Source organism: Mandrillus leucophaeus, unplaced genomic scaffold (genome assembly GCF_000951045.1).
Source record: "Mandrillus leucophaeus isolate KB7577 unplaced genomic scaffold, Mleu.le_1.0 Scaffold508, whole genome shotgun sequence".
In the NCBI taxonomy this organism is placed as follows: domain Eukaryota; kingdom Metazoa; phylum Chordata; class Mammalia; order Primates; family Cercopithecidae; genus Mandrillus; species Mandrillus leucophaeus.
The window spans coordinates 1,210,706-1,233,467 of NW_012105453.1; the positions used below are offsets into that span (position 1 = coordinate 1,210,706).

At 45.0% G+C, this 22,762-nt stretch overlaps 1 protein-coding gene across 1 annotated transcript in view; it reads right to left on the reverse strand.

Moving 5' to 3' along the window:
* Positions 1 to 9,650: 9,650 nt before the first annotated feature.
* Positions 9,651 to 22,762, reverse strand: part of GALNT8 (polypeptide N-acetylgalactosaminyltransferase 8) — a 74,138-nt gene continuing 61,026 nt past the window's right edge. Inside the window, exons 7-11 of the mRNA XM_011996272.1 lie at positions 21,180 to 21,365; positions 18,878 to 19,015; positions 18,221 to 18,316; positions 16,797 to 16,964; positions 9,651 to 9,932 (exon numbers count right to left, since the gene is read on the reverse strand). Of these exons, the coding sequence (XP_011851662.1) occupies positions 9,780 to 9,932; positions 16,797 to 16,964; positions 18,221 to 18,316; positions 18,878 to 19,015; positions 21,180 to 21,365 (741 nt within the window). The 3' untranslated portion in view covers positions 9,651 to 9,779. The remainder of the gene's footprint in view (positions 9,933 to 16,796; positions 16,965 to 18,220; positions 18,317 to 18,877; positions 19,016 to 21,179; positions 21,366 to 22,762) is intronic.

Below are 22,762 nucleotides of genomic sequence, written 5' to 3' on the forward strand. Positions count from 1 at the left end.
TCCCAGGATTCACCCTCTGTCTTTGCTCTTTCATTCCATCCAGGCAAATTCATTTTGGGCTCCCTTTCCTCCCAGTTCCACATTTCTATTTGCTCAGAGCCACATCCCTGGAACAGCTCAAGCCTCTCAAACAGGCAGTGTCCCCTTTTCACTCACCTCCTTAAACCCCCCTCAACGGGAGCCTTCTCCACACCTCCTGCCACCCCTTCCAGCCCCATCCTTGATTCCCAGGGGTACCTGCTTTCTTTTCTATATCATTCAACTTGATTCTGCCAAGTGTGAGACGAAAAAGAATGAAAATTAGGACTGTAGGTGGGAAGAAGGGAAAAAAAGAAAGAAACCCATAAAATTCAAAGGAAGCACGATTAAACTGGCGGAACTTTGGTATATTTAGGCCAGGCATCCAGCAGCTATAAAGTCTCGAAAGACAACAGAAAGGAGTTCACAGCGTCTTTTTCTTTCTCTTTTCTTTGACCCTGGTAGTAGGAGGCAGGTGACTGTGTGTCTGAAAGAGAGTAAATAAGATGTCCCTTGTGTGAGGACACCTACTTTCCAAGGACAAACACCATCACAAGGTCCCCTCCAGACAGGGGGGAGAACACCTAGCCTCCAGGCTAGCAAAAATTCCTCTTTGCTGTCTCCAAAGCCACACCTGCGGAAAGCGTACTTACCTCGGTCTTTCATATTATCTGACTCCTGGGTTTAATTAAACTTTCTAACTGGCTATGTGTCTTTCACTACACTTGAAAAAAAAATCCCAGCTGTGGCTTTAGAACTGACTTGCACACCCAGTCTAGAGGCTCATTTATAATCACAAATATCAGGGGTCCGATGACAGAGTTAAAGGAATTACTGATTAGAATAACGTTATGAGACAATCTCTGTTTTTCTGTAAAGTTTTCTTTTTTTAAAACTTTGCATGTTTGTCTCTCTTCTTGTTGCTATTTCAGGGAAAAGAGCTGCCAAATGGAGTTTTTCCATCTTTGACTTAAAAAGGGGTGTGGGGGGTACAAGCTGGTCCTTGTTATAACATGAGCGCCAACAGTTGGCCTGGAATCAGCGTGCACAGCCAGGTTTTCAAATTCCAGTAACCAGGAGTCCGTAATGAAAAGACACCTACAAATGTCTCTCTCAGAGGCCTCTGGCCAGGAGGCGTGGGGATCTTTGGTCCTGTCTGGAGCCAAGAGGCTCTAAGGATGGAGTGGAGACAGGCAGAACGCTGCCAAGAACTTGGCTGGGTGTGTTTTCCCAAAGCACATCTGAGGTAAAGTCTGTCTGTCCCTGGATGTGCCAGACCACTCCACACCGGGGCCAAAGGCGAGCTGGATTTCAGAACAGGGACCTGTTTGTTGTGCCACGTTGCTTTCAGGGAGCAACTGGCCAGCAGGTCTATCTGCCCAACCTCAGCCACCCTCCCGCAGGCATCTTGGCTGCTCTCTGAAGAACCTCCCTTCCTTGCCTTTTGGGTGGAAGTGGCCCTGAATGGCTGTTATTTTTCCAAACTCCTCTGTGCATAAACAAGATGTTTGGAAAAGCTCAGATGGCCACAGGTCTGCCGTGTTGGCCACCAATGGTCATTTGCAGGGCAGCACTGGACAGCATCAGCAGATGTGCTTCTGCCCAGCTCCAGACATTGCCCCAACCACCACATCCCACCCCCACCTCCACCCCACCTCCTCTCCCTCTCTTTTCAAGAGAACTTGGCTACAGGGAGTTCAGACTGGTAGGGGTGAGGTAGATAAGAGGCCTTCAGTAATTTTAAGGGTGTTTCTTATCAGAGTTGTAAGGAATCCTCCCTATTCCCAAAGGGTTCAAGGAAGAAAGGGGGAATCCCATAGGGGGGAATCTGACTCCCCTGACAGAGCTCTTCTCGAGATCCTAAGAGCTGGGGTAGGGCTCCAAAGAAGAACCTTATATGGGAAATTGTCTGTCCATGATGAAAAGTACCCTCGGCAAAGTATTTCTGAGTACAGACCGCCTGTTGCTTCCCTCTGACTGAACAGAAAGATGCACACAAGCAGACCAGCCCACGGATCAGTGGGCAGCCAGGGCCAGCTCTGCAGGACCTAGGTGCATCCTGGACACAAAAGTCCCCCCACCTGAGGGTGGGCAGAGGCAAGGAGAGCCTCTAGGGGGGAGAATGAGAGTAGCAGCAGCCACAGGCTCTTTTCCCGGCTCACCCAGCCACCCCTGCCTGGCCAGTCCCCAGGCTTAGCTACAGACATGTTTACACTGATCCACTGCCTGCCATCGCCAGAGGTTCCCATGGCCCTCCAGGTTCCCTGAGCCCACTGCAGCGGCTACTGGAGGCAAGTGTGGCTCCCGCCCACCCCGTCCCTTTCCTCACTCATAAGCCCTGCTGTCCACTGACCCTGTGGCAGCTGTACCTCTAGCCACATCCATCCCATAATGTCCTTCATCCCCCAAACTGTCTTTGCAGTTGCCACTCCTGTGGTCCCAAGCCAGTGCTTTCCTGTCCCCTCAGTCCACCTCCACTGTTCCCTATGCCACGCTGGGGAACTCAGGAGTGAGCGTTCTAGGCCAGGAAGGCAAACAAGGCCAGGCAGGTAGCCAGTCCCCAGGACAGCAGTCTGCCCAGGACCAGAGTGCCAGCCCTCTCTTTTGGGTGTGACCTAGTGTCTGGCTCCAGCTGGGCAAGAGGAGCCCATATGAAACTGGCAGAGCCCCAGGTTTTAAAAGCACAACAGAGGATTTGTGCCTACAGCATCTGCACCACAGGATCCATGGCACCTACCCCGTATCTGGGACCAAACTCTAGGGAAAGAGTTCCAGTAGACAGGGAAGGGACCCCGTGATAAAGGTTGGGGTTGGGGGCTCCAGAAAGAAAGGGGTTCCACAGGTTATGATGCTAAAATTGGAGCTACTCTTGGATTCCTTTTGTTGTCACTGTTACTGCAATCTGCATTCTTAGATTTTCCCCTTTCCCCAGGGACCAGAGGAAGCTGGGAGGTACATGTTGCTCCACTCCATCTTGGGTGAACTCCATCTTTAACAGAACTCTCCTGTCCTGGAGAGAAGCTCTTGACGATTAGAAAGTCACTGGACTAATTGTTGGAGATTGTCACTGTGGTGGCTCTGACCCAGTGAGGGCCCACTAGACACTGCGCCTGGGCTGCTGTCCACCCAGCCCTGCCTCTCACAGCCAAGCACCGCACATACACACACAGGCATGAGAGGGTCCCAAAGGCTGTGGGGAAACTAGTTGTTTCAAAAGCATTTTGAAACACTTGGTTTATTAAGAAATGTTTTCCATTTTTTATTAAAATACCTGAGAGCACCACATTTTTATTAAAGAATACCTGAAAGATTCGTGTTTGATTGTTTAATGGAGAACCCGGAGCAGTAAATTGAAGGAGACCACCTGGTAGGTTTCAGCGATGTTAGGGCAGGATTTTCAACGGATTCCCAACAGATAGTATCTTTGGGGCTCAGGAGTAAAAAAATCAAAACTCTCAGGCATTCTCCAAATCATAAGTTATTCTTTAAGTATTTCTAAAACTAATAATACTTACTAATCATTGTGGAGAACAAAAAAAAATTACATAAAAAAGAAAAAATAAGAACAACAACAACAATAAAAAAAACGATGGGCGGCAAAAAATAAAAAAACGCGACAACACACCAAAAAACATTATGGAGAATAAGAAGATAAAACAACAAGCAACCACACTAAGAAACCACCACCACAAAAAAGAACAACAGGAAAAAAACAACAGAAGAACAAAATATGCTGCCAAAAAAACATAATACTTAAAAAAACACCCATAAGAAGAGTAGGAAGAATAGCAGAAAAGAAAACACCATGAAAAAAAAATAATAAGAAGTATATTAGCAACAACAACTAAACAACACAACAAGAAAAAAAACAAAAAAAAAACAATAACAACACGACTACTACAACAAAGAAGGATAAAAAAATGAGAACATCACGACTGTTTCTTTTCCTCTGCACACCCCCACCCGGGTGCGAAAAAACAAAAACCAAAATCGGGCGCTATCTCTGTATTCTCCGCTCGCGCGTTCCATTGGACATCAATGGTTTCATCAGACCAGCAACAGCTCTATGTCACTTGCAAAACTTTAATTATCACAGGAGAATTAAAAAGTTCTTTTCTGTTTTCCTCACTTTTCAATTGATTTTGCTTTGAATTTGGGATTTGGAAAAACCGGAATTTCTTGAGCAATGCTAAGAAGAGATTCCCATATGGAAAACCTGGTCAAGATCCGCTGCAGACCCATCAAGTAGGCCCACAAGCAGGCTCTCTGGAAAGCAGAGGAGACAGCTTGATGAAGGGGGAATAGCTGAGACTCAGGGGCTCCAGGACAAAGTCCATGTGGCAACAGCAAAGCTCAAGCCCATTTTCATCAATTTAGTCTCAGTTAGAAAGTGCCCTGGAAGCAGAACCACCAGCCTCACTCAGCAGTTAATGAAGAACCTTCAAAGAGTGAAAGAAGGTTGACAACTTACTTTGAAAGGACAAGTCCTGACTTAGCCTTTATGACTTGTAAGACAGAGAAGGAAAATATTAACATTAGAGAAGGTTGACATGCCTGGTTTCATTAGTTAAAGTTAGAACTATACCTACTTCTTATTTCGTTATATAAAGTTGAGTTTCTTCCTAGGTTTTTTTTTTTGCTACGGAAGCCAAACATCTTTCTGGTGATATTGACAGATTTGGTTTTTATAGTTCCAAGGAGATGGTAGATTTGGAATCTTGAGACATATTTGCTCCTTGAAACCACATTTGTTAAAATGTGGGAGAAAATTGTGTTTGCTAAAATTATAACTTAAAGTCATGAGCAGTTGATTTTACTCTTTAATCCTAGTGATAATTAACTTGACCTGACATTACAGACCTCACTCTATTTCATTTAATCTCTATAGAAGGACTTCACAAATTTCTTTAAATTTAGAAAATTAGCTAAAAGCACATTTCCTATTGTTAAAATGTATTACAAGCAAAATGAGGGAACTCTGTAAGAGATTAACTTTAAAATTCTAGAATGTCAACGCATTATGGCATGGCTCAGAGCTCTGTACCCTTTAGGTCGTACACAGGTGAGGAAGTTGCTCCCTCTGAAGACAGACTTGCGATGCTCAAGCCTCATGTAGGTGATGCTTAGGGCCTGGAGAAGAGGATCAACCAGGCACATGACGGCAGTGACTCCTGAGTCTCCAGGCCGTGCTCCCTTTTGAAAAGTGCCAGAATCCTAGAGAAGTAGAGGCTGCAATAAAGAGTGGGACAGATCCAAGCTGCATTCCTAGGATTTCTGTTTGAAGTTTGGTGTTGTAGGGAGAAAAACCAGCAAAGCTGCCTTGTAATTTTAGTTTTGGATAGGTGGAATGACAAGAGGAACAAGCCTGTTACTTTAGGGCCAACAGGAGAGGAGCATTTTGTAACAGTAAACTGTGGTTCTTTAAGGCTGCTATAGCATGGCTTATTCCCATAAGGGGATAAACTGGGCCTGGCCATCTGGAAATTGAGAAGTGATGTGGGATGGGGAGAAAATGGCCATTTGCAAGATGCCCCAGGGATTTTCACTTTCTGAGTCAAAGAAAGAGAATGAATGATGGGTCCACAGTTCCAGATATCCAACTCCTGGAATCAAACGCAGACTTCTCCGTTGGAGTTTTGGTGACCTTTCACACTCCAGGGTCATCGACGAGTTTACTTGTCATATTTACTGTTGTTTACAAGGTAATACTGACTTACAGTAGAGCTCCAATGTTCCCAAAAATCAGAGAGGGGGTCAATAAATAATTAACTTGGTTTCCAAGGGAATAGTTTCCTGAGTGGACTGAAGACAGTCACTGAGACAATCTTCACATGTCCTGGCCAATGAAGGCTAGACGTAGACAGTGACCAGATAAGCAAAATTCCACGTAGATCTTAGGACAAGGAATGCATAGGTGGTTTTAGGGCCAAGGAAGCACATCAATACCTTCTTTGTCATAACTAACAGGCTACCCTGGAGAACGGAGCTGCTGGGGGAAGCTCAGGACCCCTGGGAAACTGGGGCGCCTAAGCAGCTTTCTGCATCCTCACTGTAAGTGTGAGAGAATCACAGATTTCCCTCAGAGAATAAAGTACACCAAACTTGAATTAAGCTGCTATTGCTTATCACTGCAGTTAAAAGGGAAGAGGTTTTTAGTGTCTATCTAGCTAGGCGTTCATTGAGTTTATTTTTTGTTTTTATTTTTAAACAATTTCAGATGTACAGAAAAGTTGCAAACATGGTACAAAGAATTCTTGTAAACAAACCCTTTATTGTTCATCCAGATTCACTTTTCCACACTTGCTTGATCATTCCTACTTCTGCCTGTCTATCTCTCTCTCTCTCTCTATCCATCCACTGCTCCATTGAATCTGTCTACTGCTCTATCCATCCATCCACCCATCCATCATCTATCTGTATAAAATCTCAGAGATAATGTCCCTTCCCCTCAACTCCATCCAGTGATCATTTTGTAAAATAAAGAACATTCTCTTATACAGCCAGAGTACAATGATCAAAATCAGGATACAATGCTATGATCTAATCAACAAACCTTCTTCAACTTCCACCTATTGTCTACTGCTGTCCTTTACAATCAAAGAGGGGAACAGCCCTCAGGTCCGGGATCTAATCCAGGATCACGCGTTACATTTAGTTATCTCGTTAGTCTCCTTGAATCTGGAACACTTCCTCAGTCTCTCTTTGTCTTCCATGAGTTAACGTTTTTGAAGCATACAGACCATTTCTTTTGAAGAATGTCCCTCAATTTGGGTTTGATTGATGTTTCCTCAAGATTATAGGTTCAGGTTCTGTATTTTGGCAGGAAAACCATAGAAGTGATATTGTGCTCTTCTCGCATTATATCAGGAGGCCCACGACATCCATTTGTCTGACAACTGGTGATGTTAACGCCAATCACTCTGTTAAAATTACCGTTATTCATTTTAATACTCAAATTGTCCCAGATATGGCCAGTGGAAGCCCCCTTCAACCTGACCATTGTGGTTTGTGACATGTCCCCATAATTTTTTGAGCAGTTTATAACTTTCTAAAACAGAAAGATATCCCAGCCTCAGTCCTAAAATTAGCTATTTCTCCAAAGGCTTATAATTCCTTTTACTGGAAAATATTTAGAAACAAGATCTGCATGGTGCATGCTAGGTGTGGGCAATGTGTGTGCACGAGTGAGTGTGTATATGTTCATTTACAATATGGAAATGTAGTTAGGTTCAGTTAATTTTGTTTATACTCCATTTTGGGTTTCTATCTTTATCGATTTTATATATTTATATTTTAAGCATTTGAAATATAATGTGGATCTAGAAGTCAAAACTATAGAAAATATATAGTTAGAGAAATGTCACTCTCCCCACATCCCTTCTATCCTGTTCCTATTCCCAGTTTTTTCTGCCCTATTTCCAGCCACCACCACCCACTGTAACCAATCTCATTATTTTCTTATTTATTCTTCTTATGTTTTACTTTGCAGAAATGAACAGATACAGGTATATTTTCCCCTTATTTCTTACCTAAAAAGTACATAGTATAGATACAGTTTTTCTTTTTCCACTTAACAAAAGATACTGGAAATCACCCCATATCGGTTCAGACAAGGAGTTTTTGTTCTTTATCATAGTTGCATAGTACTCCATTACATGGAGGTATTCAATTGTTCTCTGATGTTCAGCCACATCGTTTTTTGTTTTCTTTTTTTCAACATTTCTCAGTTACAATGAATGCTGCAAAGAGTTACTTTGTGCATAAGTATTTTCTTATTTTTGGAGGTAGATCTCTAGAGGTGGAATTCCTGGCACAAATCGAAAACGTACACACAGTATCTTTAGATATTGCTAAATATCCCCAGTTTGCATTATGTATAAGATTGTGTTTCCCACAGCCCTTCCAAAAGAATGTGCTGTCCTACTTTTTAATTTTTACCAATTTAAGTGAAAAGTATCTCAATACTGTTTTAATTTGCATTTCTCTAACTATGAATGAGGTTAAACATCTTTTCACATGTTTAAGGATATTGTGTCTTTTATCCAACTTTCTATTGGGTACATGCTTTTCCAAAACTTTGCTGTGAATTGCATTTTCCTTTCAATTTGCCAGGCAGAAGCTAGAAGTTATACATTTGCTTAACATTCATCTTGTCCCTTGATTTTTTCATAATAAAATTGTATCTGCAGTATTTTACTTCTTGATATGGCAGTGTTCTTAGTAAAATTTTAATCAAGCTGTCTATAACCTGTACACTTTTAAAAGTTCATTTTTATAAGTTTTTTTTTTTTTTTTCTGTCGCCCAGGCTGGAGTGCAGTGGTGCAATCTCAGTTCACTGCAAGCTCCGCCTCTCAGGTTCATGCCATTCTCCTGCCTCAGCCTCCCAAGTAGCTGAGGCTACAAGCACCCACCACCATGTCTGGCTACTTTTTTGTATTTTTAGTAGAGACAGGGTTTCACCATGTTAGCCAGGATGATCTCGATCTCCTGACCTTGTGATCCGCCCGCCTTGGCCTCCCAAAGTGCTGGGATCACAGGCATGAGCCACCACGCCTGGCCCATTTTTATAAGTTTTAATTGATTAAATTCTGTACCAAATTATCACCGACTTGCTTGCCTCATGCCTTAAGAAAACCTAATGATTCCCCAGATCGTTTCCAGGCAGCCCTGACATGGGACTAAGAGAGAAAAGTGGCCCTCTGAAGAAGGGGTTCCGGGAGCACATGCTTGAAGGGTAATCCCACAACACAACACACACACAGGGCCATCCTACCTCCTCTCCCACCATGGCGCCTGGTCCTACCAGCCTCCAAGACCTTGCCAAAAATTGGCAGGCTGAGATGTATCTTTCCAACTCACCAACCAGCAGAAAACATTTATCCAGCAGACAGCCATAGAATCTCTGGTTTTAAGATTTGCCTGCAGTCTCTTCTTTGTCCCCAAAAAGCAGCGTCCCTCTGATTTAAGCCTCATCTTCTCCATAATTTGCAAGAGTAGGAGGAGGGAATCAGTAATTCAGTCATTAAATATTATGACCTACTAAGAGAAAGGCTCCGATGGCCCTGGATTTTCTTACCCTTCTCAACACACTGTCCCCCAGACAGCAGTGATGAGTTCAGGTGCCTTCTCTCCTCCCTTCAGCCTCCAGAATCTCTTTGGTGTGGGAGGGATTAATAATCCAAATAAAACTGCCATGGGAGGAGGAATGGAGGAATTTTTAAAAGTCACTTGTCTACTTTCTGCATCTCTCAGTACAGCCCAGGCAGGAGGGAGAATTAGTGCCACCGGGAGAGCTATCACACTGCTGGCCTGAGAAGGGCCCAGCCTCTCACGTGGAATGGCCCCCGGCAGCCTGGGAGTCCCCAGGCAGATGCGCTGGGGAGGAGGTGTGGGGCAGATGGCGACAGTAGCTGTCGGGAAGGAAGGCTAAACACCGTGGGCCGAAGTCAAAGATAAACTTCCATCCTCCTCCTTCTCTCCCCACATAACAGCCAAAAGATGCTGGTTATTTCAAGGAGTTTCTAAGAATGGCATTTGATATATATCACGACCTTCCCAGGGAAGCTGGGGATGAGGCATCAGAGTTTCCTCTCTGCTCTGCAACAGAGACACCCCAGCACATGCACGGGCCCCACCTGAAGTCGCCATAAACACACATACACATGCTTTCCTTCTCATTGAGAAAGGAGCTGGGAGTATTGGGAGTAGAAGTCGTTCCACTTGCAAGAATGGATGACCCAGATCCAGCGTCGTCTGGCGATCACTGGCTGTTGGTCTGACCCCAGTCTCCGACGGTGTGCTGGATTTCCCACGCTTGCGTGGTACAGGCCTGGAGCACAAGCACGTGTTTACCCAAAAGATCCTTCTTCATCTCCAGACACCGCTTGGTATCCCTGTTTATGATGGCTCCTCCCTGGAGGGGAAGAGAGACAGAGCCAAGGTGCCAAAATGCCTCAGTAATTCATCATCTCTTCTGGCCCTGCTCTCCCTGCTGCACTCAGCCACATTCTTGAAGGACCTCTCAGTCCTCCACAAGTCATCCAGGGGAGAAAAGGAAGCAGGATGTAGGATGAGACCACCCAGTGCTTCCTCTACCAGCCCCATGGCAAAGTGACCAACCAGGTGGTGTTGCTCTGGCTTCCTGTGATGCCCTCAGCCTCTTCTGAGATGGAAGTGTTGGGTCAGTACTGACCACCACGGAACAAAGGCATCTGTGAGAACGGTAGGCCTTCTCAGCCTGGCCCTCCTTCCACGTCCTCACGCCTGACCCCATGAGACCCATCAGGGTCACCTTCACCTTGTGCTTCTCTCCCTCTTCAGGGAAACTGTGTCGTGGGCCTGGAGCAGGAGCTACATTCAGGAACCTCAGCCTCTGAGGCAGCCTCCTGCCTCTCCTGTTGAGGGGCTTTGCCAAGGTTTATGACTGGGAACGTGATAGGCATCAGTGCTACAATGCTAGGGTTGAATCCTTGCTCTACCATATACGAACCGTGTGGGCTTGGGCAAATTACCTGCTCTCTCCAAGTCTCAATGTCAATCTCATCTATAAAACGGGTTTAGAGTTAATATTAAGGTTAGAATTAGGGTTCATATTGATGGACCATCTTGGGCCTGACACATGAAACATGCAACAAATCTTAGTTCATCTCTGCCACTCCCCATTCTCAAAGGAGAAGAGAAAGGAAGGGCCACCCTTCTCTTTGATCCTACGTGATTCCCACAACCTCCCTGAGCTTCTTCCCCCTTATCTTCATATCTCAGCAACTGACAATCCTGCCATCTGTCCAAACTACCATCTCTCCTGGTCCTGCCCTCTGCTCCCGGCCCTCTCTCTCCCACATCCCTCTCTACCCCTTCGCAGGACTCACATGATCTATATTAGTGCCTGGGTCAGGCTGTTTCCTCTTTATGCCCTGCACTCTGCTATCATCCTTAGTAAGGTGCATAACATTCATTCTGATGGCTGGTGAGAAACCCTGACCTCACTGTCCCCCTTCAGACAAACTGCCACCAAGTTCTTGAACACCAAGCGAGACTGACTGCAGCTCTAACATCTCCAGATTTCTGCTTCCTCTCTCACAATCACCTCCCTGCTTCTCATCTCTTCCCATCACAAACTGCCTCCAACAGCCCTTGCTCCCCCAAATTTGCCTGTCCCTGGATTCCCCGAAGCCCCAGCCACCTCTTTCCTCCTCTGGGCACCCATCCAACATTGGCCATTCAGGGCAACTCTTCAGATTCTGGAACTTCTCCTCCACCACCGCCACCGCTCCTCTCTCTTTGCTTCCAGACCACAGAGCCCTTGTGGACAGGGTCTGCCAACTGAGCAGGCCTGGCTCATAAACCTGCCCACATGGCCCCAGAGCTGGGCTTGCTCCCCAGGGTTCCTCTTCCAGGCCTCTTCAGCATGCTCTGTCTGTCAGCCCCCACCTGGCACTTATTTTAACTAAATGTCAAGGACACCACACTTCCATTCAATCCTCCCGTCCCCTGCAAGCCCTCAGCGATCCTGAGGACATGGCCTCACAGATGATCTCAAAGGAGCGGCCCCACGCCCACCTGACCGGCCAGCAGCCCCCTCTGCTCCCTGAGCCCCGGCCATCCTCGATGCTAGAGAAACACTCTTCCTAACATCCGTCTTTTATTTCTCCCTCTTTGCAGATTCCTTTTCTACTGCCTTTAAACAAGTCCAAATGTCACAATATTAGAAGGACAAAATAAACCCAGACCTCAACTCTACTAACCCTTTCCACAAACATTCAGTTTTTCTCTCCCTTTCAGAATCAAATTCCCAAGCAACGAGGCAATAGCACACATTCGTTAAGATCCCGTGTTTGAACGCTGGGCATTTACTACACTGTGTAGCCCTCAGCAAATAATTGGACTCCTCAGTGCCCTGGTTACTTCATGGGTGAGATGGAGTTAGTGATCATACTTCTCTTATGAAACCTATGTTTCATAAGAACTAAATGAGATAATGTTTAACCTCACACATGGGCATATATGTGTTCAGTAACTCTTGGTTATTCTAATTTAGTGTGACCTTTTAGACAAAGTCAGTGGTCTATTTTCTATTTCCACTCAATTTCCACGTGACATGAGCTTTGACAGTGTTCCACACATCCTCTAGTTCCTTTCAAATTGTGTTCATCTGGATCTTACACATTTTTGTTTTGGGTTTGTTTGTTTGTTTTGTTTTTGCTCTTTTTTTTTTTTTTCTTTTGAGACACAGTCTTGCTCCGTTTCCCAGGATAGAGTGCAGTGGCATGATCTCAGCTCATTGCAACCTCCGCCTCCTGGGTTCAACTAATTCTCCTGCCTCAGCCTCCTGAGTAGCTGGGATTATAGCCGCCCGCCACCACACCCAGCTAATTTTTGTATTTTTAGTAAAGATGGAGTTTCACTATGTTGGCCGGGCTGGTCTCAAACTGTTGACCTCAGTCCGTGATCTGCCTGCCTTGGCCTCCCAAAGTGCTGGGATTATAGGCATGAGCCACCGCGCCTGGCCATTTTGGTCTTTGTTTTGGGGTGCTGCCTGTCAGAGTTTTTAAAGGATTTTTGTTTTTGTTTCTTTTTCAGTTTTACAGAAGTAAGAGATGCTTCTTTTTTAACTTGGAAAATATACTTTAAAAATATATAAAATACTTTAAAATAAATGGTCAGGGCTCCGGGCACATGGGCTACTGGCAGGTGAGGTGGGCATGGAGCAGCAACTTTGAGATCATCCGTGAGGTCATGTCCTCAGGATCGCTGGCAGCTTTCAGGGGCGGGGATGATTGACTAGAAGTGTATTTATCAAAAATATATTTTAAAATATTTTATATATAAAGTATATAAAAGCACTCATAACAAGATAACATTGTATATGTGGTCTTTACATCTTGCTTCTTTATATAAATTTAACATTCTACATACATCTTTTCCAATTTTATTAACTTTTTGGAATAGATTTCTTCAGAATATCATTTGAATGGTTATATAATATTCAGTTCAAAGCATTCCCTACTGTTGGACATTTAATTTTTCCTTGTGTTTCACTGTGATAAGTATTAAGATATTTTCTACAGTAATCCTGGCCTACGTTCTATACTATTTTTTAAGTAAAGATACTGTCCTAAAAAAGAATCAGTGCCTTAAAAAGAGTTATAGTTAGTTTGGGTTCTGAGGAGCGTCTGGTTTTCCTACACGTGGGCAAGTTGCTTCTGGAGCCATGCCAGTCTCCACGCTCACCAGCGGTGTGTGGGAGCACTCCTTCCCCACTTCGTCTTTCCCCGCACTTCCCACCCCTCACCATGAGCGCTCTCCTCCTCCTCACTACTCCTCACTACTGCTCACAGAGACCCTCTTTGTATTGTGAGCTGTTGCTTCACCCCGAAGATGGATGACCTTCCCCAACGCCCCCTTACTTCAGTGGCATCACTATCTCAATGCAGTGCTCCTCAAGTTAAAGTCCATGTGTCTGACTAGGCCTTCTCTTCTTCAACTGGCTCCCCGCCCCATCACTGGATCTCTTGTGTCACAGGGGTCATAGCCTCCTCTGGTACACCCAAAACACAGAATCATGAAATCAAAGAAAACAAAGGGATGATCTAGTCTCATCTCCCTCTCAATTTTGGAAAATTTCTTTGGTAACTTTTTAGTAAATTAATTTGTAAGCTGTGTCTACAAAGAAAAGTGAGAACCAGAAGAGCCCAAGATTCAATCAAGTATCATTTTTCATATCCAAAAGAACTGTAGACCTAAGAGGTAAGATGGATGGAAAAGAATTAGATGGAGTGAATCCACTCAAGACTAACTTAATATTAGGTAACACACCAGAAATTATATGATCACCTCCCTTTTCAGCTTTTGTAGTTCTTGACATAGTGGCCATAGAAATGGACCCAGCCTGTATGTTAGAATGGTTGGCAGAATTTCCCTGGATGTCCTGCCTTCCAGATCTCACAGCCAACCCAAATCTCTTTTCTGTCAGTAGCCTCAGTCAGTTGAGAAGGCGATCATCCAAAATTTTCTTGGCAAGGCGACCTTCAAAATGTTTGGAATGCATAATTATTTATTTAGTAACGGTAGGCTGTTATCATGAAAAGAAAAAACAGAAAAAAGGATATGGAAAAATGAGAATAAAATTTTATCTAAAAATATTATTTCTTTAGAATACATTGTATCTTTAATTCATAGGAGATTTAGGATAAAGTGTAGCTATTAAGGGAATCAAATACATAGCACTTGCCAAAGATTCTGTGTATATTTACTATTTTTAAGTACTTGTATCTAAGAAAATGGGCATCTTACAGATTAATCTTGTGATAGCAATTTTAAAATGTGTATTTGAGTAATTAAATTGGTGACTTGATGGTGAATTTTTACTGACTTTATAAACACTTTTGAAACATTTAAGAGAACTTAAGAATTGAAAAATTTAAAGTCAGGTCATTGAAGTTCTTAAGAAAGGAAATTTAACGTATTAAATTTGTAAATACAGTTCATGATGTTTAATGGAATTTGATTTATTAAATTTAAAAAAATCTTCTTTAAAGGGGATTCTCAAAACTTGTTAGCCTTACGGATAAAATAATAAGATTTGTAACCTGAACTTAAAAGCTTAAAGAAAAACCATGATTCTTTGAATACTCCTTTGCACCAAGTACCATGCTAAATGCTTTACACACACTATCTCATTAAATGTTTTAATTTATAACTTGAACACAGTGAATATTAATTTTTTAAAACCAAGTAAACTTGTAGTAGTTTTCTTCATACGAACAAAAAAGATATGACTGAGAACATCAAAAACTCATATTTAGCACCCTACGCCTGCCAGATGCTCAGACATGCTGTGCTTGCTGACTGCCATTGACGGAGAACTCACCACCATGCTCAGCAGCCTATTCTTCTGTAGGAAACCTGAAGCTGTGAGGCCTTTAGTAAGTCCTCCCCTTGCTCCTACATTAAGTCAAAATCTGCCTCCTTAATCTTTACCTATTGGTCTCAGTTCTGCCCTCCTGCGACATTAAACAAATCTACTCTCTCTTCCTCACAAAGACAGCGTCGCCTTTTCTCTATCCATAAGCCTAACAAGCCTTTCAAGCTCATATCTCCTGGCCTGCCAATCTTCCATTTGCTCTGCAACCATTTGTCAAGTGCCTGCCATGTTCTAGGGGTTGTGCCAGACGCTAGAGAAAAAACAGCAAACCCCAGGCCCTGCCCTCCAGCTCACAGCCAAATGATGAAAAGAAGCAAGTGAGCAGACAATTGCAAGAGACGGTGAGACTAGGGCTACAAAAGTGCCCCTGAGAGCACCAAGAGGAACCACTCAACCGACTCCTCTGGGCTCACGGAAGGCTTCCAAGGAGGTGACATGTAAGGCCAGGGGAACACTTTGTAGTTGGTCTGGTGACAAAGTGGGAGGAGAGGGAATAATACCTGCAGAAAGGCCGAAGATAAGAGGGAACCTGAATTTTCATTGAATTACATGTAGTTTCACAGAATTGGAGCGTAAAGTGAGACACCAGAGATTGAGAAGACATTACCCTCCTCCTCCTAATCGATATTGTCTAGTTCAGGGAAGCTTAATCTAGGATGCAAAAAACCTCTGAAACTGTAAGCAAATCTTGCACATAGGTTCATATGTATGTTTTCCTGGAGAGAGAGAGTCCATAGCTATCAGCGAATTCTCAAAGGCGTCATAAACTTTGAAAAGTTAGAAGCTGTTGAACTAGACTGTCCGTGTGGCACCTGAACCAAGCATAGTACCGCATTCAGAGACACAGTCACAGACAGAGCAGTAGCTCCCTCCAGGAGGCACTGCCCCTTCCTAATGAATTGGCCCAAGAGTGCAGAAGCTTTTGGAGCAACCCCATCCATTGTACATTCCCCATAGACTGCTGTCAGCCAAGACCCTCGAGTCATCGTCACGTGAATTCTGCCAGATTCCCTCCACCCTGTTCTTGGTCATTTGATGTTGAAGTTAAAGGCAGGGCTTCTACATTAGCCCCCGTCAGATTTCAGCCTAGTGTTCCACACCCGCTGATAATCATTAATAATAAATGGATCACAATGGCTAATGCGTATTGAACACTCTTCTGCTCCAGGCACCACGCTAAATGCTTTGCACACGCTATCTCATTTAATCCTCCCAAAAGTCACATACAGAAGATATTATCATCTCCATCATTTTAAAATGAGGAAACTGAGCTTCAGAGAGGGTAAGGAACTTGCTGTACTGAGCTAGGACTTGTGCCCAAACTCTCAACTGTTCAGCTACAACAGACTCCAATATTTCCTCTCCTTAACCACCCCTGCCTTAGTCAAGAGACTCAGTGTTTCACACCCAGTTTGCTGTTTCCAATCTTTTCCCTACACGGGGCCACAAGAAGTAATTCTCGTAAAACAATATCAAATCAAATCTGAACCTTTCATATACCTGTCCTTTAAAAAAACATGTAACTCGCCTGGCGCAGGAGCTCACACCTGTAATCCCAGCGCTTTGGGAGGCTGAGGCGGGTGGATCATCAGGTCAGGAATTCAAGACCAGCCTGGCCAACATGATGAAACCCTGTCTCTACCAAAAATACAAAAATTAACTGGGCATGATGGCGCGTGCCTGTAATCCCAGCTACTCGGGAGGCTGAGGCTGGAGAATTGCTTGAACCAGGACCTGGGAGGCGGAGGTTGCAGTGAGCCGAGACTGTGCCTCTGCACTCTAGCCTGGGCTACAGAGCCACACTCAGTCTCAAAAGAAAAACAAAACAAAACAAAACAAAAACACGTAACTCACCGGTTTAAAATCCCAATATATATGCAGTCCATTCCTAGCTGCCTCAGAGCATCGTTCTAAGGTGGGCTTCTCCGCGTTGCCGGGGTCTGCCAGGCAGCGATCTCTAGCACTGGCCTCTGCAATCAGTTGTCCCACATAGAGCTCCCCAGTTAGGTGATAGTAGACATTCTGGAAAAAAAAAAAAAGCAGAGGACTCACCATAGGCATCGGCAGCCAGCAGGACGCCCTAGCCGGAGGGAGAGCAGGAAGTCTGATCTCAGACACCCAGTCACACCGGGAGCACTGAACCTTCCTGGACAACATGAAGCCACCTCTGCCTCCTTCTCCTTAGTCTCCCCTTGAATCCAGGGAGAAGGCCAGGCCTAGGAGGGTTCCAACAGAATCAGAGCTTACATGGATGAAGAAGCTTGTCTTTGAAGGAAAAACAAAACTGAACTCCAGAATCTGTCACTGTAGGCCTCAGCTATGGGTTTGTTGTCAGAAAACCTTTTAAATTCCTGATTTCACACTGTCTTGCTCAGTGAGCTTGGAAAAGTAGGTTATTAATGTGTCTCCATTTCTGCATCTAAGTGGAAATGGTATCTATTGTGCATGCCTCAAAAGGCTGCTATGAGGGCAGCATGCAAAGTTTCAGAGGACAGACGTGAATATTGTCTCTTAAAAAAAAAGTTCCGGCTCGACGCAGTGGCTCACACCTGTAATCCCAGCACTTTGGCAGGCAGAGGCGGGTGGATCACGAGGTCAGGAGATCGAGACCATCCTGGCTAACACAGTGAAACCCCGTCTTTACTAAAAATACAAAAAATAGCCGGGCGCGGTGGCGGGCGCCTGTAGTCCCAGCTACTCGGGAGGCTGAGGCAGGAGAATGGCGTAAACCCGGGAGGCGAGCTTGCAGTGAGCCGAGATTGCGCCACTGCTCTCCAGCCTGGGCGACAGCACGAGACTCTAAAAAAAAAAAAAAAAAAAAAAAAGTCCCCTGGCCGCACCTTCCACATGGTGCCAGGGCTCTTCGTCCATCCCTTGGAGGAGCATCTGCTCAGCCTCTATCCTCTCTAGCTCTGTTTCCTTCCCTATAGGAGAAGCACAGGTGACTTCACCTGCCCAGTCTCCCAGGCTTTCAAGGAGCCCTGAGAAGATGGCAGGAGCTGTGGGAGGAGGGGAAAAGGAAGGGACCAGAGGTGATTGTCAATGCAGATATCACCATGGAGAATGAATGAACGTGACAGAGCACAGCCTTTCTACCTATCCTCCCTATAACTGAGATGGAACTACGTTGCCATGGCAGGTCTGGGTTTCACCCTTACCCAGGATCTCCGCTCCTGCCTCCCCATCACCTATCACGGAGTCTAGACCCAGGAACGGTTACCAGGGGCTGAGCCACGGCAGACTTGCCCAGGCAGGTCCAGGAAGACTGTGGAAGATACCTGTGAACTGAATCCATGGCAGTAATGCATGATGGGGGTGTTGCCTGGAACGGGCCCCTGATCCAAGCAGACATTTTCATCCAACAGGTTTTTCATCTGAAGGGACAAAACGCATGGCAACGCTGTTAGAAAGAGGCAGAGAATGAGGCCCCATCCCTCCCAGGGCCTACATTTTCCCCAACACACCGAGGGCACCAGGAACCAGCAGCCGCAAGGAGCAGAGGGCTGGGATCCCGGCAGGCATTTTCTAAGCACTGGGAAACAGACCGATGCTGAAGGGAGGCGCTGCCACGATGCCCACATCCTGGAAACACCCACCACCTCGCACCATCGCCACACACAGGGAGGGGCGCCTCTGCAGAGTCAGGTGGGCAAGGCCAGTGGCTGCAGTTGGTGGAGAAACCGGGGTTGGGCGGGGGTGGGGGGGTGTCCAGGCAAGAGCTACAGTTTTCAAGGGGAGTAGAAGCAGAGAGAAGGAAAAGAGATGGGGATTGGGGAGCAAGGGACAAAAGGAAACTGAGAGGACTGAGGGCAAAGAGCTGAGGAAAAAGCCACGGTAGGAAGGGCGTCTTGGGCAGGATGGGCAAATCACGTGATTCAGGCTGCATTGTCTTTCACAAACATCTAAAATTCAAAATGCAGTTTCCTCATACATACTCTTCCATAGCCCACGATGGTGTGGATCGGCTTCAAGAGTGGATAAACGTTTTTCAGGTACCAGTCAAAGGTTTTACATTTCAGTTTTTCCCGGAGCGCAACTCTGGAAGAAATGTCTCCAAAATCGATTCCAGAGTTCTGTAAACAAAACAGCAAGTGTTTCTGTGCTTTGACTCACGAAAGCTCTGTTAAAGCGAACTAAATACGGCCTGAGAAGGACTCCATATTTCTGCATGTGAGTCCTTGTAGACGAACTGCAACCCAACTTAATAGACAAGATCGAAACTCTAACTTAGGACTATGCACCTGTAACAACAGCTGGGTCTTGGCCAATCCCAGCAGCCATACTTCAACCACTCATCCATTGTCGAGTGTTCAAACTGTGTTCCAATAAGGCAGACACGGAGCTGTAACCAATCCAGTTGTTTCTGTACCTCACCTCCAGTGTCTGCACGCCACTTCCCTTTTTTTGGTCTATAAATCTCCTTCCACCACGTGGCTGTGCTGGAGTCTCTGAATCTGCTGTGATTCTGGCTGTTGCCCCATTTGCGAATCATGCATTGCTCAGTTAGATTCCTTTACATTTAATGTGGCTGCAGTTTTTAACAGCGCCTTCACTCCACCAGTGGGTATGGACCACGCATGATGGAACTGAGCATTTTTCTGATAGCCTGTGAAGTAACCTTGATATTTTATATTTCCAGAGAAGGTGGAAAAACCTTAAACCCTAGAAAATTCTGCTCTTTCAAATTCTACTCCTTCAAGGCCCGCAGAGTGGGGCTGCCCAGGTTTATTTCTCCTCATGAGCTTATGCAGATGGCTCCTATTTGAGATGGTATTTACATCAATAAAACCCAAAATACTCCTCACGATAGGGCCAGAAAAGGCCAAAGGAGATTAAAAGAGACTTTTTGGAGATTAAAAGAGCTTATTGACACAAGAAGACTTCTGGAGATTAAAAGAGACTTTCTTAGAAGTGATATTTGTGGGGAATCAATGTAAAATAATACTAAAGAGGCAAATTAGAAAAAGCAGGAACCACTTGTGTATCTGCCTTCTTCCCAGAATTTTCCTTTGGGGCTCATTTCAGATCATCCCATGCAAAAATTTAGATCATCCCTTGATGGGTCAGTGTTTTACAGACAACTCTTCGTACAGCTTGGGACAGTCACAATATGACTCTGTAGAAATAAAAAAGCTAGGGATGTCCTGGAGGGTACTTTTTTTTCCTATCATACCTTGGCATACTGGGACATCAGAATCAATTCTTACCCATCTCTCTTCAAACAGTGATCCAACTGTAAGAGGTTATTGGCAGCTTGGATTATGAAAGGAAGCACTTTGGCATCTTTAAATTATAAAGAAGGCTCAGGCATTTCTGCACATTTTTACCATCTCCAGACCTAGTGATCCCAGTGTTAACCTGGCTCCTGACCCTCGGAGTCCCTCCAGACTTTCTCTTCCAGGTCCCTCCACAGCTGCCCACCATCCTGACTCCCTGGCTTTCTGGGGGCTACATTAGAACCCGCTGTGGTGGAGGGATGAGTTTGTCAATGCAATGACTCCTCCCTTTGGGCCAACACAGCTCCATATGCTCTCGCCCGGAGCCAGAGCTCAGAGACACCGGACAGCATAGTATGACCTTAAGCAGCCAGTGTATAAGATGTAGGCTTAGCTAAGAAGGCCATCCTTGGCTGGGTGCAGGGGCTGACACTTTCAAACTCAACATTTTGGGAGGCCAGGAGTTCCAGACCAGCCTGGGCAAAATAGCAAGACCCTGTCTCTACCGAAAACACACACACACACACACACACACACACACACACAACTTAAAAAAGAATGCTATCCTCATGCTTGTGCATCCAGCAAGATGACAGTGCCTTCTCCCACCACCCTACATCACACCTGCTATGTTTATATCTCCCATTATAAAAGAGAGATGAAGAACAGGGAACTTACAAGCCAGATTTCCTTGGTTTGAATCTTACTCTCCACATTACCTTAAACAAGTTTCTTCCAACTCTCTGTGCTTCAGCTTCCTCATCTGTAAAACTTAGAATAATAAAAAGAAAACCTATCCCCTACATATGTTGTGACAGCTAATAAGTTAATATATAGAAGGGTCCGGAATGCAGTACTGTACTGTTACATCAATGTTAAGAGCCATTATTATCACACCATCAGGACCTTATTCTAATTATTTAGGGCTGTGATGGCACTTTTGCTTTATCCCGCCCCATTACATAACTGCCACCTCCTCCTCTTTCATTCTTCCGTGCTGCTGTTCAGTTCCATGACTCACCTGGAGAGGTATGTTCCAGGCCAAGTAAACCATGTGTTTGTGCTCATCCATCCAGATTTCCGCCACTCGCAGAGCGTTGCGCTTCAAGGCAGGGGTGAGATCCAAGGCGTAGGGCTTGTGGTGTCTCTCTAGGTGAGCAATCCGGGAGCAGGGCAAAATCTCAATCTTCCCTCCACACTGCCACACCTGCAGAAGAAGACCCAAAAATCACCTGCGCTTCACAGCCAATGGATTGCATAGCTTGCTGACACAAGAAGACTACATTTTAGAACCGTTTAAAGAATGTAAGCTCAGTCCTCCCACTCCTGCCTTTATATTGCCTCCTAACCGTCTTATCTAAATCATCTTTCCTTAGAAATCTACCGAACTGCTTCTCTCCTGTCATTCAAACAACTCCTGAAATCATACTTCTTTCAGCAAGTCCTCCTACATGGACCAAAGGAGGGGCCTCTGCTCTCTTACCCCCGTGTCCGGAGAGGCGCCATGCCCTCAGCCACTCTCACTGCACTAAGTTCCTCCTGCCCCTTCTCTGCCTGCATGCTAGACATAGGGAAGTGTGGCACACAGATGCCAAAGTGCCCCCATGGTCCCTCCTCCTGGTGTCTACAGCCTTGCCTGATCCCCTCCCCCTTGAGTGTGGGCCTGTGACATGCTTCTAACCAACAGAATATGGCAAAGATGGCAGGACGTGCTTGATTGCATGGATCATGAATACACTGCATAAGACTGTAGAGTCCATTTTGCCAAGAGATGCTCTCTCTTGTTGGCTTTGAAGAAGGAAGCTGCCATGTTGTCAGCTAACACATGAAAAGGGAAGACATTAAGAGTGGCTTCCAACCCATACCCAGCATGAAACTGAATGCTTCCTCAGCCTGGAAGACTTTAAGGAACTGAATGCTGCCAATAAGAATGTGAGCTTGAAAACAGATCTTTCCCCAGTGGAGCCCAGATGAGAACCCAACCGTGGCTGACACCTTGATGGCAGCCTTACAGAAGACCCAGCTAAACTGTGCATGGACCTCTGACCCACAGAAACTGTGAAATAATGAATGCATCTTGCTTTCAAACACTAAGTTGTGATAACATTGTTATACAGCAATAGATAACTAATTTGCATAACGTGACCAAAAGGTACCATGGCTTATGACCCAATTACAAACATTCATTTGTACCATCCTGATGGGTATAAAACATACTTGTCAAAACACACATTCTCATATTGAGTTTAGAAAATATGATGTTCATCTCAGTAGCTAATGGGACTACCCAATCCCATTGGATTGATGTGATGTCTCCTGTGTCTTCTCTTCACGGCTGCCTAAGTGAGCTGCAGTTTCTGGGAGGTAATTAGCCCATAGCAGTGGCTAGCAACCTAGCACACTCATGTCAGCGGGAGTGCCTGAGATAACGGTGTGTAGCTCAGGCCCCACTGGTTCAGTTAACTTACCAAAAGAGTGTCCAACTGAGTAGTCAGTCTCATTATCTGACTTTCAAATTGTTTTCATCCTTTTCTCCACTTCTTAAAACCCTGGATTCCCCTTCCTTTACACCCTATTTCCCAGAACAATGAATGAAGTTTAAAA